Here is a 17,123-nt window from a genome sequence, read left to right as displayed (position 1 = left end):
GCCCTTGCCGATCAAGATAACTTTTCAATGCAGATTTGTACACAAAGAATTAAAAAAAAAAAAAAAAAAAAAGGTTTTGCATAATAAAATGTAATTCTGCTTTCCCTGACATTTCATACTATGCACCATTGTATTGATAGTCAGCTCAACTCCAGCCAAGTCTTCAATTCCCACAATGCCTTGCATGTTCTGCAGTGAAGAAGGAAATGGCCACTCATGCAGGCAAGGAATTGTGGGAATTGGAGTCTCATCTGGAGGAGAGCTGTTTTCTGCTACAGTGTTCCTGTAGTCGGGCACACTGAGAACTGTATAGCAAAGGGCAGACATACAGCTTTCAGCTGCAATTACATTTATAAATTATTATATAATTATATCATATAATAATATATAAATTATATATATGTTACATAGTTACATAGTTAAATTGGGTTGAAAAAAGACAAAGTCCATCAAGTTCAACCCCTCCAAATGAAAACCCAGCATCCATACACACACCCCTCCCTACTTTTAATTAAATTCTATATACCCATACCTATACTAACTATAGAGTTTAGTATCACAATAGCCTTTGATATTATGTCTGTCCTAAAAATCCTCCAAGCCATTCTTATAGTCATTAACTGAATCAGCATCACAACATCACCCGGCAGTGCATTCCACAACCTCACTGTCCTGACTGTGTAGAACCCTCTATGTTGCTTCAAATGAAAGTTCTTTTCTTCTAGTCTAAAGGGGTGGCCTCTGGTACGGTGATCCTCTTTATGGGTAAAAAGGTCCCCTGCCATTTGTCTATAATGTCCTCTAATGTACTTGTAAAGTGTAATCATGTCCCCTCGCAAGCGCCTTTTTTCCAGCGGTTAGTTCAGCGGTCGTCCTGTTTGCTACAGTGTTTTGAACACTTGAGAGGAAGCCAGATGTTAGCTAACACATTTCTCGGACTGAATATGGAACAACAGGCAGTAATATTCCGGGTGCTACATTGGGAAATTGTGTTGTGACATTATCTCCCATATGAACCTCATCAGAGTCTGTTTGTCAATCAGCAATATTTCCTAAGCTGAAGGTCTGCCCAACCTTCCCTCCCCTGGTGCATAAACAGCAGATAAGGGTGTCAGCGTAAAGAAAAACATATTAAGATTTTGGTGTGGGGGGGGCTGCACCTTGACTGATGTTTAGACCCCAGGAAAAAGAGCAGAGCTGGTTGACAGTAATAAAACTATAAAGAATGAACTTTATATGGGGTTGCAAAACCCAAGTGAGCTGACATTCCATGTTCTTATTGGAAATTGGGCTTTTAGTGGATATGCTGGGTTAGTTGCTTCAGGTGTCTCTGAATTTTGGAGAACAAAGGGGATGAAGGCGTGGTATGGATCTGCACCCCAAATGTCTGCTCTGCAGAAAACTTATCAACTAGATCCACAGAAATCAATTTTTTACACTTGGGGTTCTTTCAAGGAAAATGTTGATGCTTGTTGTGACATACTGATATTGATTTCAGGAACCTCGGCTTTGGAACCAGTTACAGGTACTCCAAAGACAAGTGCCACGTGGCAATATTAAACAGTGTTCAGTAAATCAGAAGCGGCACTAAAGGTTCCCTTGAAGGGGCCCCTAGAGTAAAAAGTTGATTGTCCTTTATAGCCCGGCAATTCCTCCTCCCACACACACTGCAGAAAATAAGTATCCCCTGGCACAGAAGCACTTGAAAATAATTTACTGTAACTGCTCTAATCTGTCACCGTAACCACTAACCCTCCAACTTCTGCTAAACAATGAGTATAGTTACAAAAACCAAAAAAAAAGGGAAGCTGGCACCATTCCGTCACCCCAAACAAATTCGATAAGTTAAGTGGAATCCAGGAGTCTCAAAATCTTAGTAAAGTAATACAAAAATCTTTATTTACATCTGATATAAAAAATAAAAGGCCTGACGCGTTTTGTGCCCCCACAGGACGCTTAATCATAGGCTATCATAGGATTCTACTTAATTTATCAAATTTGTTTGGGATGACGGAATGGTGCCAGCTTCCCTTTTTTTTAGGTTTTTATACGTATGAGGGTTTGGAGCATGAGCACCCGGACCCCTTCTGGAAAGCAGTAAGTCCATGCTTTGTGTGATTCTCTTTTTATGAGAATATTTACCCCCTTTCTAACATAGTCTGGTCATTTGCTGGCCTGGTCCAGTGAGTAACTCCTTGATGCCTGTTTTAGTACATTAATCACACACCTAGAACATTGTAACCCAGGCCCGTACTCTCAATCTCAGTGGCGTAACTATCAGGGGTGCAGGGGGTGATCACACCTAGTCAAGCAGTGATGAGATGTGGGTACAGGGGGACATTTTTTGGCTTGTGTGTTTGATGGTAACGGACTGTGATTACAGTGGGGGGTACATAGCCTGCACTTGGGCCCACCCAGGCCCGGATTTGTGGAAAGGCCACCTAGGCCGGTGCCTAGGGCGGCAGGATTTTAGGGGGCAGCATGCTGTCCAAACACACCCACATTGATTCAAAAACACTGGGGATGCGCTCGAGATACAATCATTTTTTAAATGTCCCCATTGCTCCAGTGCAGATGATGAAAATTTGCACGAATAAAGGAGAGGGGACAGGGGCGATGAACGGCAGTGGGCATAGGGGTGCCCACTATTTAAATCCGGCCCTGGGCCCACCCGTGGCTAGTTATGCCACTACTCAATCTGTGGCTTCTGGCCAATGCCAGAGGGGTTATGGGCAGGCCCAGACGGCAAACTGTGGGTTCTGGCAAATGCCAGAGGGGCTGCCATAAGGTGCCATAGAAAATCAGTATTTAGTGGGCTGGTGCGGACTGATTGGGCCTCTGTGTACCTAAAAAGCCAGGGCCTATTTTGATTCTCAGTCGAGACCTGGTTATGGGGTGCTGTACCAATGAGACAAACTGAAAAACTTGCCTCAGGCAGCAGAGTCCCTCAGGTTACAGTACAGTATATGGGGCAGCTCATGGTGAGGTGGCTCCTGCCCTGGAGGGGCTGCTGTAAGTTTCCACAGACAGTTACTATTTATTGGGCTGGTAGTAGGGTTGCCATCCGGCCTGGCCTGTAAAAATGATGATTGATGCCAATGTTATTAATAGGAAAAAACTGCAAGATTATAGGAAGGCTGGTATTTTATTATGTCAACCGTAGCTGGTAGGGGCTGTTTGGGTCTCTCTTTGCCTGACGTGCCAAGGCCTGTTTTGATTCTCAGTCCAGACCTGTTGTCATCTACATAGAGATAATAGGGAGCTGCCATGAGAGGGAGGGGAGTGATTTACACAGCAGGGGGCCCTGAACAGCCCACACTCCCTCTACTGCTCACTGTCTCTCACACACACTGTCTCTCACACACTGTACTACACTGTATCCCATGGGCTGTAGGTCACACACTGTATGTACATAATGTACAACCTGATGTCAATAGACAGAAGCACAAACTGATTGTTCCAGGGAATTGTCTGGGAGTGGGAGGGCCGTGCGTTGAGCTGGGGTGGGGGGCACATTGGGCGGAATTAGGGGAGACCGGTATTCCTGCTAATCTCTAGTCCGGGCTCAGGGGCACAGAGGAGGGTATAACAGAACACACATCGATAGGATCGGAGAGGGATATTTCCTTCCAGTCGGAAATTAGACAAGGGGCAGCCCCAGCGGCAGTCACCGGGACACGTGACTATGAGAGGGGAGGGAGCGAGAGAGAGAGAGAGAGAAAGCGCCGCTAAAGGAGAACAGATCAGTGGTGAGGGGCAGTGTTGCTATACTGGGGTGTCACATTAGATCTGTGTCGGGCTGAATTAGAGGCGCACAAGGATCTTCCTGCAGCCGGACATTTCTATTGATCTGAGGGCAAGATGTGTGGCTGCTGCTGCCGGCGCCTCCTTTTTCACTGCTGCTGGACACTGGCAGGTAAGCGCACTCATTGCTTTAGGGGTGCTGCTGGGGTTGGGGTTCCCACACGGTGACAGCTTTGTCCCTCCGCTCAGGTTTATCCAGTGTTGCTGATTTACATGAACATTTGGGCTGTAGAGCTGGTGATCTGGGAGATCTGCAAATGCCATGGCTCTGTGTATAAGGGTGTGTTGTATCTTGTGTGGGGTGGTCTCATGTATTGGCCTCTTATACAGGTGCTCTGATTGTGTATGAGGGAACAGTATGAATTATATATGGGGGGGGGGGGCTCAGAATGGTACTGTCCATGGGAGTGGTGAGATGAGAAAATATACTTGTGGGGCTAGTGGGATAGAGTTGTGCATGCCAATAGTGAGCTTTGGGGTCTGTTATCCAGAATGCTCGGGACCTGGGGTTTTTATATAACAGATCTTTCTGTAAATTGGATCTTTAATCCTTAAGTCTACTAAACAAAAATCCTGTAAACGCTAAACCCAATAGGCATCTTTTGCCTCCAGTAAGGATTAATTATACCACAGTTTGGATCAGGTACAATTTACTGTTTTATTTTTACAGAGAAAAGGGAAATCATTTTTTAAAAATTTGGATTATTTGGATACAATGAAGTCTATGGGAGACGGCCTTCCCGTGATTTGGAGCTTTCTGGATTAGGGATGCACCGAATCCAGGATTCGGTTCGGGATTCGGCCAGGATTCGGGCTTTTTCAGCAGGATTCGGATTCAAACTGAATCCGATCCTAATTTGCATATGCAAATTAGGGGGTGGGAGGTAAATTGCGTGACTTTTTGGCAGAAAACAGGGAAGTAAAAAATGTTTTCCCCTTCCCACCCCTAATTTGCATATGCAAATAAAGGTTCGAATTCGGTTCGGTATTCGGCCGAATCTTTCGTGAAGGATTCGGGGGTACGGCGACATCCAAAAAAGTGGATTCGGTGCATCCCTATTCTTGATAGTGGATCCCATACCTTTACTATGTGCAGGTATGGGATCAATTCATGGCAATGGTGATGTGGAACTGTACACGGGGCTAATAAGATAAAACAGATATATTGTAATAGTGAGGTGAAACAGTGCTTGAGGCTAATGGGATAGACTTGTACAAAGCAAAGGGCAAAATAGAAATGTACACAAACATTGTGTATTGGAACTGTTACTTGTTGCTAATGAGACAGAACTGTACTGGAGAATGCTGAGAGGGAACAGTACTTGTTGCTAATGAGAAAACTGTACGTGGGATGGCGAGATGGAACTGTACGTAGGGGCGGTGTCACATCGCTGTACATTATGTTAAGATATTAGAATCCTTATATCGGTTTGGATTCAACAAGTCTACAAAACAACTCAAATGTTGTACAGGTATTAGTTCATTATAGTTCAATTGATATATTTATATTCTTGTTGACACTTGGGCAACCTCTCTTCTTCATAAGAATGGATGAAAAAATAAACACTTATTATAATTTCTTTGCATTCACAAGCTTGTTATCCCTGTATATATTGTATATCGCTGTATTCTACCAGCCGGCTGTCCCTCCATACGTTCCCTTTAGGTACTGGAGCATACTTGGCACTGCCAAGGGGGATAATTATCTTTCTTCTTTTCATCTCACCACATCCCTACCTCCCTTGGTTGGTAATTTCCGCCTTGGCATCCCTGATCCCATTCCTTCTGTGTCACTTTTTTTTTTTTTTTTTTTTTTTTAATAAATGTTTTTATTGAAATTTTATAACAAACAAAGAAAAGAAAATACAAAGGAATTCGGAAATATAAAAGAGATTGGAGGACAGAGTCCAGTGGCAGCATAATAGGAATACACACACACAACATTTGAAAGATAGATTACCCTATAACGGGCAATTGTGAGGAAAGGTAAACATGTTATGATACAACGTTATATCTCACACACTTGACTTAATGCAAACAACTAGTGGAGCAGATCCTTATCATCTGGTTAGTTCGGTGACTCCCGGGGGGTGTTCATGGACGTTGGTCCTGTGATCGTAAGGCAGTTTGGATATATTGGTCGGTTTCACGAACAATAGCATTATTAAGTAATAGTTCCGTGTCATACCATGTAGTATATCTAAATGTATATATAGTCAAGTGTTTGGTTTGAGTAGGGAGTGATTGAATGTAACTCATCCATACCGAAAAGAATTTGTCAGTGTATCGTTCTTTGTCCGTAGTGGATTCTAGCCAGTCCATGTGGAAGATGTAATGAAGTTTTTGTTTAACCAGAGATAGTGGGGGTGTCGACGGGGAAAGCCAATGGTGTAGAATAGTTTTCCGAGTTGCAGCCATTAGCCTTTCCGCCAGCTGCCTTTCAGATCGTGAAAGTTTCAATTGTGGGGGGGGTACCCCAAAAATCGCCCAGGTTGGAGTAAAATTATTTGTTAGCTGAGTAAGAGATTTCCAGTATATCTGAACATCCCCCCATAATTGTTGAATATTGGGACATAGCCAAAGACAATGCATAAGATCAGCTTGGGGTTGATGACATCTCAAACAGTTATCCGAGTTTAAAGTACCTATATGATGCCGTCGAAGTGGAGTAAGGTAAGAGCCATGCAATATCTGCAGGGCCATTTCTTGATATTTACTAACCGAGATAGCTTGCATTGCTTTTTTTTGTGATATTGAAGTATTTGAGAGGCCTCAGTATGTGGGAGTACAGAAGTCCATCTGAGTAAGAACGTGTCTGGTGTTTCAGTAGATAATGGGGTCCTAAGGAAGCGATAAATTTGAGAGACATTTCTAACTGTATGAGATCTAGGCCACAATAGGTTTAATGGGTTATCTTTATCTGTCATGGAAAGATGTCGCATCACCGTCGTGGCATAGTGAACAATTTGAATCATCAGCATAGGATCATCGGCCAGAAACGGGTATGTCTGAAGAAACTTGTCTTTAGGCAACACTGTGAAGGTGTCATCGACTATATCCTTGACAATTTTCAAATTTTGGGCATGCCATTCCATTAGGGTTTTGTTATGGTTCCCCATCGGAAATGCCGGATTATCAAGCCAGGACAGATAAATGGAATAACCGGGTGTCAATTTGAATCTACGTCGAACCGAGTTCCATGCCTTATAAGTATCTATAAACAAGGGGTGTTCTCGCATGTCTTGTGGAATATCCTTTAATGGAGAATGTAGGAGGGAATTAAGAGATAAGCCTCCTGTTAAAAGTTGATCTAGTTCCGTTGAGGCATATAGATTTCTATGATATATCCAGTCCCCAACATAGCGCAATAGTGCCGCCTCATTGTATTCCCGAATATTTGGAAAGTTAACCCCACCCAAGCTTTTGGTCTGCTGTAATTTGAAGAGGCTTATTCTCGGACGTTTCCGTCTCCAAATAAAGGAACGAAACATTTTAAGTAATCTGTTATAGTCGGAAGGTTTTATACTGTACGGTAACATTTGTAAGTGATAAAGCAATTTAGGAAACAGGATCATTTTGATTAGATGAATTCTCCCCAAAAAGGTCAGATTTAGTGAGTCCCATTTGTGTAGATCTTGTTGAATGTTGTCAATAGTATATCTAATATTGAGTGAGTAAATGTCGGCATGGTTTTTCGCCAATTTAATACCCAGGTACGTTATGTAAGAACGTGCCCTCTTAAAGGGGAACTTAGCGTTCCTAGTAGTTGTAACCCCGAGGCCTCCAAGTTCCAAAGCTTCAGATTTATTGAGATTTATCCGGAAGCCTGCAAACTTCTGTGTCACTTTAATAAAGGACTAACTCAAGCAGTGGGCTAATATACAGTCCCCAAGGGTTACGTTGTAATGCCAAAAACATTTACAATTAAAGTCATGAAGCATTTAATAAATGTAAAGTATCACACATACAACTAATACGTCTATGTATGTTTCCTTTTAATTATCTTATTGCCTTTTTTATTGATGCTGCCAATTGGGTTTGTGAGCTTTGCAATGCTCTGATTGGCTACAATGTGGTATAGAAAACTGAAAGGACCCCCTTCAAAATGTAGGTGTATTATACAGGATCACAGGAGGCAAAACATAGACTTGTGGTTTTGATGATATTGCTAATTTCGAGTTTTGGAGACTACTATATTTCAGCTTTGACTGTTTAAAGAGGTTGTTCTCCTTTAAATGGAGATCAACTGGCAGATAGGCAGGTTAAAAAAAAAGCAAAAAGGTTGAACTTGATGGACGTGTGTCTTTTTTCAACCAAATTTACTATGTTACCATGTTGATCAACTTTTAGTATGAAATAACGTTATCATTGTTATCTCTCCTCCTTGTATAAACCTTGCAAAAGATTGCTGCCATAAACTGCTTAAAGGGCTTGTTCATCTTTAAATTATCTGGTAGTAAAGCTGGCCATAGATGTTGAGATTTTTAAAAGATCAGATCCTGATCGTGAGACCACGATCTTCTCAGAACGATCGTACGAATCTACCATCAACTAAAAAGACCAATTTACCAGGAAAACAAAGGGGAGCTGCCTGCTTGGCCCTGCAAACATAGAGAGATTGCACTGGGGCCGACAAAGATTTTTTGACCTGGCCGATCAATTTCCCGACAGATGTCGGACGAAAAATCGTAAGATGTACGATCGTTCGAATACCACTAACCGCACGATAATTTCGAAGCATTGGTCGGGCTTCCCTAAAATCGGTCGTTCGGCAAGAAGAATCGTCGCGTCTATGGGGACCTTAAGATGTAGAGTGTGATATTGTGAGACAATTTGCAATTGTTTTTTATTATTTGTAGTTTTCGAGTTATTTCGCTTTTTATTCAGCAGCTCTCATTCGCAATTTCCGCAATATGGTTGCTAGCATCCAAATTACCCTAGCAACCATGCACTGATTTGAATAAGAGCCTGGAATATGAATAGGAGAGGGCCTGAATAGAAGCATAAATCATGCAAAGTAAAAGGTGAACCTCCCCTTTAAACATACTGTACTTCATATATCAGCTTGGGGCATTGTTGTAACTTAATGATTCATTTGTTTTAATTACGATTACATTGTGGCGTAGATTAGTAAAAGGTCAGTGGTTGTGATTACATGAACGTTAGTTTAGCAATGTGAAGGTTCTAGAGTTTTGACCAGATACAGTCTGGTTTAACCTTAGGAATATTATAATTTTCTGATTGGTTGCCCTCTCTTAAGCTGACCATACATGAAGAGATCCGCCCTTCTGGCGACATCGCCAAACGAGCAAATTTTTTCCCGATATACCAACCAACGGCAGGGCTATATTGGGGTAATCTGAACATTGGGCCCTAGGCCTTAGAGATCGGATTACAAGGAGGAACAATGGGCTCCGACGGGTCGGTCGGCGGAAAAATTAAACCATGCCGATCAATATCGTGACCAGATATCGATCGGGAAGACCCGTCAGAAGCCCTCATACATGGGTAGATAAATTGCCGGATTGGTCTAAAGGACAGCAGCTTTATCTGCCCGTGTATGGCCACCTTTAGGGTTTCTTTTGGTGGGGGAGGTACAGGTAGGAGGCATCTTGGCAATGGGAGGCCAGAATAAGCGCAACAGTCTGATTCAGCTTTATTCAGGGGTTTAGTTTGCAGAAGGAATGTGCTGGTGGATTGTGGGTGTGTTTTGTTGTAATGGTGGTGGTCTGAGAGGAACATAAGCCACATTGGGGCCCCATTCACTTTGCCAGGGCTAACTAATTAGCCTGGGGCCCCATGATTTCTGCTGACAGCCCTGCCCTCTTGACATACATGTGACTGCAATAGGATCAGTATAAAAACAAGTAAGAGAGTCTGATTACAAAAGAGTGATCCTTCTTTCTCAATCATTGCTAGAAAAAAAACCGAGATGCAAATTTCATCATATGTAGCTTAAAATACAACTTGCAACAGAAACATGTTGACTTAAGTGATTGGACTTATCAGGAGGATCTCTAACTTTCATTTTTTTAACACATGTTTTAACACCAACGTCAAATCCTGGTATGGATCTCAGTATCAGTCGCTATAGAGAAGACCTTTATTAGAAATACATTTCTATCAGTGCAAGCTTCCAAGTTCCCTTGAAAACCTCAGATCCCAGGAGTCCAATCTTCTGTGCATATTAATGCTGCTTAATTGGAAAAGTCACATCATCATGTATTTTTAATTCTGTATCATCCTGGGCAGAGTACAGTGCATTTAAGCTATGTTAATGAATATTATATGGAATGGGTGGATACTTGGCATGGCACCAGTCTAAAGCTGTTCTCTTGGCTGGTATCTCACTTGTTTCCTTTAAAGCAAAACTCTGCTTCCTGATTACAGAACATTCATAACCAAGGGAGAATTATGGAAATTATGATGAGTCTGAGGAACCTGTGTAATAAGGATTGTGGAGGAGAGAGGTTCTAATCTCAGTATTGCATGTATGTAGATCTATAAGTTCTTGTAGATCTACTGTATATCAGTGGATCGTAGTGTATGTCTATCCTTTATATTAGTGGACGTTATTATAGATCTATACTGTATATCACTGGATCATACTGTATATCTATACAGGTGTGGGATCCGTTATCCAGAAATCCCAAATCCAGTAAACTCCATAGAAAGGTAGTCTCACATAAACTCAATTTTAACCAAATAATTCAAAATTTGAAAACATAGTTTCTTTTTGTCTGTAATAACAAAACAGTACTTTGTATTTGAGCCCAGCTAAGATATATAGTGAATAAAGTACCCCCTCTTGTAAATTATAAGGATATTATAAGTTACCGAGGAGTTTCATGACCATATAAAAACACGAGGCCGAAGGCCGAGTGTTTTTATACAGGTCATGGAACTCCGAGGTAACTTCTAATATCCTCATAATTTGCAACTGGGGGTACTTTATTTATTATAATACACAAATTTCAGTGAGTCATGTGACAGAAATGACATCAGAACTCACCGTTTATAACTGATGACATCAGAACTCACCGTTTATAAGGATATCATTTACAAGATATTCATGGCTTTTGTGTATTATAAGTAATCCTTACTGGTGGGGAAACAATCCTATTGGGTTTGTTTAATGTTTAGATGCAGAATTTAACATCAAAAATATGATTGCCCTGGTAAGACAGGTGTATTTGCTTCAGAAACACAACTATAGTTTATATAAACAAGCTGCTTTGTAGCCATGCGGGCATCCATCAAAAGCTGAAAAGGGAGAAAGGCACAGGATATGCAGCAGATAACAGAGAAGCGCTATATTATACAATGAGATTCTTCAGAACTTATCCATTATCTACTGTGTATCCTGTGCTTGAATGGCTGCCTCCATGGCTACACAGCAGCTTGTTTTTATATAAGCTACAGTTGTGTTTCTGAAGCAAATACTCACATTTTACCAGTGCAGGGCAACAGTACACAATGTTTTAATTCCTTTAAAACACTTTAATTTTTTGGTGGTCCTTTAAAATATGGAAATTCAAATTACAGATTTATCGAGAAACCCCCAGGTCCAAGCATTCTGGATAACAGGTCTGATACTTGTACTGTATATCACTGGATGCTACTGTATATCAATATTGTATATCAGCGGTAGTTCCCATAGGTCTATACTGTATATCATCTGAATACTGTATATAAGTGGATGGTACTTTATAGCTATATAGTATATCAGTGGAAGGTGCCATTGAGTGCAGAGGCAACCATTTACCAATTACCACTAGTTTTGTAACAAACGAGAATATTGTGATACATTACCAAACATCAGTTTTATAATAAACCAGTAGGATGTGAGGTTCCTGTTCTCAATAACCAACAATTTAAGAAGATGCAGGAAAACTGACTCTTAAAGGAGTGGTTCACCTTTAAGTTAACTGTTAGTATGTTTTAGAATGACCAGTTCTAAGAAACTTTTCGGTTGGTCTTCATTTTTTCCTTTTTTCATAGTTTTTAAATGATTTGCCTTCTTCTTGTGACTATTTCCAACTTTCAGATGGGAGTCACTGACCCCATCTACAAAACAAATGCTCTATAAGGTTACAAATGTATTGTTATCATTACTTTGTATTACTTATCTTTCTCTTCAGGCCTCTCCTATTTATATTCCAGTCTTATATTCAAGTCAATGCATGGTTGCTAGGATAACTTTGACCCTGGCAACCAGATTGCTGAAATTGCAAACTGGAGAACTGCTGAATAAAAAGATAAATAACCCACTAACCACAAATAATATAAAATTAAAGACAATTGCAGATTGTCTCGGAATATCACTCTCTACATCATACTAAGGGGGTTATTAATCAAAGTCAGATTTTATCTCAATATTTGCTGCTACGAACTCCGATCAAATCCGCTCGGGTTTCTTTTTACGCTTATTTATAATTACACTTTCCTGAACATTTTCTTTGGGGAAAAAAAAACAGATTTTCACATATTTTTTTTCGGATTTCTTATGCTTTTTTGCCTGAAAACTTCGAGGTATTGCACGAAACCTAGTGCATATCAAATAATCATTGGGACTTCTCCCATTGACTTATATGCAACCTCGACAGGTCTGAGATGTCAGATTTTCCGATTCTAATTTTTCCATCGTCAGGGTTTAATAAATTCCAAATAATTTGTGATTTTTTTAAAAGTAAGATTTTATTAAAAAAAAATCACAAATTTTCTGGATTTTTGCATTCGGAGTTTAGTAAATAACCTCCTAAAACTTAATTTAAAGGTGAATTACCTCTTTAAGGTTGTTGAAAGAATTAGTGATTATTAAATGTTGGCTTCTTATAATTTAGGGCACATGTAATGAGATTTTTTAAATAGGTGGGTTTTAGGGCCAGTCTGTTTATTTCCAGTAGGGATGGTGTTTCTTTTGTCATTTCCAGGCACATCTCTGTGAAGTAAGCGATTGGCAGTTTCTACTGAAGAATTATATAAACTTTCTTATCAATTAAAATAAATTCCTTCTCATGAAGAAATATTCTGTGCATATATGTGATACAAATGACATCACAAAGCACCATCACAAAGGATACATTTTTCACAATATTCATGCTCTTGTGTATTACATATAAATCTGCACAGTTTAAAGCTATGACTTCACATAAGGAAATAATATGGCAGCGCTCAGCTATTGCAAGTTTTTGGGAAAACAATGTGGCTGTATTCGCTAGGTATGCAAATCACCCCCCCCCCCAACTCTGTGCTCTCATACAGGTATAGGATCCCTTATCCGGAAACCCGATATCCAGAAAGCTCCGAATTACGGAGTCTCCCATAGACTCCATTTTATCCAAATAATCCAAATTTTTTAAAATGATTTCCTTTTTCTCTGTAATAATAAAACAGTAGCTTGTACTTGATCCCAACTAAGAAATAATTAATCCTTATTGAAAGCAAAACCAGCCTATTGGGTTTATTTCATGTTTAAATACATTTCCAGTAGACTTAAGGCATGAAGACCCAAATTACAGAAAGATCTGTTATCCGGAAAACCCCAGGTCCCGAACATTCTGGATAACAGGTCCCATACCTATACTAACCTGTTTTGGGGGAAAATAAATAGATATTATCTATTACGTATGTAGTGCCAACATATTATACAGAGCTTTACAGATATTGTTCATCATTCATATCAGCCCTGCCCCGGTGGAAGTTACTAATATCATTTCAGTTCTGTAGCAATGTAAAGGATTTATATCTGCTATATTATGTGCAAAGGATAATTGCTCCCTGGATCAGTCACTAGTGATTTGGCTTCATATGCCCTTTCTAAATAAAACAGCCCACAGCCTATCCAATTCCCCATCTCCTCATTATCCCTATGTAAATAACCCAGCTTGGCCATCTTGCTCCCGTACTATACGTCTGCTCATTGTGTTATCTTAGATTATCTTCTCTTTTCTCTTTAATAATTCTGTTAAATCCCTTTTCTGTAGTGCATTGGCGAATAACACTTACTAAACTAAATGATTGAGGAAGAAACAACATTAAACTTTTTCCTCTGTATCACCCTCTCATAAAAACAGTATTGTGTTGGATCCGGCTGATATCAGCAACACTGAAAAGAATGGGGTCAAATACTTATCCCTGTGGTGCACCAGCTTTGGCCCAGTTGAAACATTTTATTTTATCTCTCTGCTTTTTGTATGAACCTAGAGCCTAAATTGTACGCCCAATATATTATTTGGTACAGAATCACGAGCAGAGTGAAAATATATATTATATAACTGGTCTTATCCTGATCCCGTTTCCCATTTTTCTCCCTATATGAAAAGTAATCAGATTAGCGTGACGCAAGCAATCCTCCATAAAAGCATGATAATTCTCTGTAATCAGTTCCCTGGCTTTGATTTATGCCTCAAAAGCCTTGGTAATATGCAGTCAAAAGCTTTCCCTGCTTCTGATGGAAGGCTCTTAGTTCTATCCTTTCCTGCTTGCTGTCTCCTTCCATTGTTCCTGTGAACGCTGGCACCACCTTGGCTTTACCTTAATTCTTTTCCACTCGCCTCGATGTAAAGTTGTCCATATAAATACAGGTATGGGATCCATTATCCGAAAAACCTGTACAGAAATCTCAGAATTATGGAATTTTATTGAAATAGTCCAAACTTTTAAAAAATATTTAAATATTTAATGTAATAAGCAAAATGAGATATAATTCATCCTTATTGCAAAACCAGCCTATTGGGTTTTTTTTAATGTTTGTGATTTTCTAGTAGAATTAAGGTGTGATGATCCAAATTATGGAAAGACCCATTATCCAGAAAACCCTAGACCCTGATCCATACCTGTATTACGAATACTGATCTGTGTAAAAAACAATGAATAGAATTATGATTGACAGATTAGAAGTGAAAGAAAACATTACCTGCATGGAAATTACATGTGATCAAATGTAACAGAGGGCAAATCCAAGGTATTAGGACCCAACTAGAAAAGCTCTTAGTATGGAACATTTTAGAAGGGGCTATAGTTGGACTGCAAAAGCCTCTTCTGCCGCAATTGGTACTAATGCTTTGGGGTTCCTTGTCCTTTAATAAGAGGTACGATATACAGATGCACTTAAACGTATTTAACATCATGTTATAAACCTCTTACATGGATTCATTTTGAGATGGCTTTGTTTCATGGTCAGGGGTAGATGGACTTTCTAGAAGCAGAAGTTGTAGACAAGGAAGGAGCAGTAGAATCATCAGGCAGGTCTATGTCTGAATTGGAGAGCAGAGTAGTCAGGACCAGACTAAAGGTTAAGTACTGGCAGCAGAAAGGATCATCTGATAGCAAGCAAAGGTCAGCAAGCAGAAGGGATATGTGTCATAAAACATTATTTCAGGAAACAGAGCTAAAACCAGGAATTCATTAAGACATAGTTACACCCAGGAACTCAGCAGGAAAATAGACAGATGGTTGACTACATGAAAACAAATACCTGATGTAGAGGTGTGTTGCTGTCCCTAACATGTTTGATGCAATGCATAATGTCATGATGCAACAATGTATGATGACTTCATTGAGGTATTATAAGGGGGCCATCTTGGTTCAACTTTATACAACTTTTGTGAGCATCTGCTTTCCCTTGACACCCAACTAGCACCCAGCTTTTTACCTGACTGCTCTGTCCTTTGTCCTTGGATCAATTTTAGACAAGATGAACCCTATAATATTTGTAAGTATGCCAGTACCATATTAACTAGTACATGGATCCTGTGATTTGTGGAGAATTGACAGCTGGGATTACGCAGGCTGCCTGTGACGGTAGCGGTTGCATGAATAATTTAAGTCTCTGAATGAAAAACTGACTCAAGGCCACACTGAGTTTACACACTCTGGATATGAGAGGGAAGATCCTTTATTGGAACAGCGTTTCCTTTATTCCTGCTGAGTGTGCAGATGACACATATAGCTTATCCTATTGTGTTGGGCATGATGCCTGCTGTGACTTTTCATTCTGTGGGTGAAACCACATCACTTTTACTGTCATCTGTATGAGATTCCAGTAAATCTTAGTGTAAAATGCCTGAAACTCTATGTGATATTTGCCAAAGGCTAGAGACACACAGGGAGTTTTATCTGGCAGTGTTTTGCAGACGGTGGAGAAGCCTGTGAAGTTGCCCATGAAGATTTTCAGCCTGAAAACGCTCAGTAGGACATCATAAGAAAGTAAAAGTACTGGCACTGTCAGGCGTTTCAGGAGAAAGTAGGAGCAGTTTCAGGGCCCCTGAATTACACTTTGGTAAATGTTCCCTTAAAACACAAATCAAGTAAGTAATGAGACCTACTCACTCTTTTTGTACTTATATGATGTACAGAGTGATATTCTGGGACACTTTTCAATTGATTTTCTCTGTTTTTTAAGTTATTTGGCCTTTTATTCAGCAGCTCTTTAGTACGCTGTTTTAGCCATCTGGTTATTATGGTCCAAATTACCCTATCAATCATGCATTGATTTAATTAAAGGAAACATATAGGATAAGTGAACCCGCCTAATATTGTAGGCAATAATTAATACTATATTGTGCTGGTTTTACTTTGGGTTAAAAATTATTAAATGGCCCCTTTATTGGTGCTTCTTGTATATCCACTATGGTCTCTGTCCCTGTTTCAAATTAGGGGTGGGCATGTCCTAACTGTCTCTGCCAGAAGCACAGTAGGAAGGGGACAGCCAATCACAGTTCTGCAGTCACACAACCATAGACAGGTTTCAGTTCCCTATCAGGTCAGCCTTGTTGCTGATCGTTTCCTATCCCACAGTGCAGTGAGTGCCGGGGGCTCCCCTGCACAGCTTGGGAAAGGAGGCAATGGGAAGTTGAACAGATGAGCGGGCTTAGTGGGGTTTTTGAAGAAAATTTCAATATATCAACCAAAAACACTATTTTTTTCAGCACTTTCCTTCTATATTTAAAAGAATATAATGAACTGGCACAAAAATATGTCTCCTTAAGGGCAGTGACACACGCTGCTATTTCAGGAGATTAGTTGCCCAGCAACAAATTGCTTCTCCTTTGGGCAACTAATCTCCCCGAAAAGCCTTCCTGCCGGCTAGAATCTAAATCGCGTGATGGCACTCGGACCATTTTGTTCGCCGAAGTAGCATCAGAAAGAAACTTTGGGGCGACTTTTGGAAAACTAAGCGTTCCGAGTGCCATCCTGCCGGCGATTACGATTCTAGCCGGCGGCAAGGCTTTTCAGGTAGATTAGAAGAGGCGATTTGTCTCCCCGAATCTTTGTGTGTGTCTCTGCCCTTAAGAGAATGGAATATGAATAGTGAG

The 17,123-nt window shown here is 40.3% G+C and overlaps 1 protein-coding gene across 1 annotated transcript in view; it reads left to right on the top strand.

Moving 5' to 3' along the window:
- The first annotated feature begins 3,492 nt into the window (after positions 1–3,492).
- The window catches only part of ceacam8l.L (carcinoembryonic antigen-related cell adhesion molecule 8-like L homeolog), a 56,597-nt gene continuing 42,966 nt past the window's right edge, over positions 3,493–17,123 (top strand). The window contains exon 1 of the mRNA XM_018226311.2: positions 3,493–3,916. Within this exon, the coding sequence (XP_018081800.1) occupies positions 3,862–3,916 (55 nt within the window). The 5' untranslated portion in view covers positions 3,493–3,861. The remainder of the gene's footprint in view (positions 3,917–17,123) is intronic.

This window comes from Xenopus laevis, chromosome 7L (assembly GCF_017654675.1).
Source record: "Xenopus laevis strain J_2021 chromosome 7L, Xenopus_laevis_v10.1, whole genome shotgun sequence".
Lineage (NCBI taxonomy): Eukaryota > Metazoa > Chordata > Amphibia > Anura > Pipidae > Xenopus > Xenopus laevis.
Note: the sequence above shows the minus strand (reverse complement) of the source record. Positions and strands in the feature narration are given on the sequence as shown.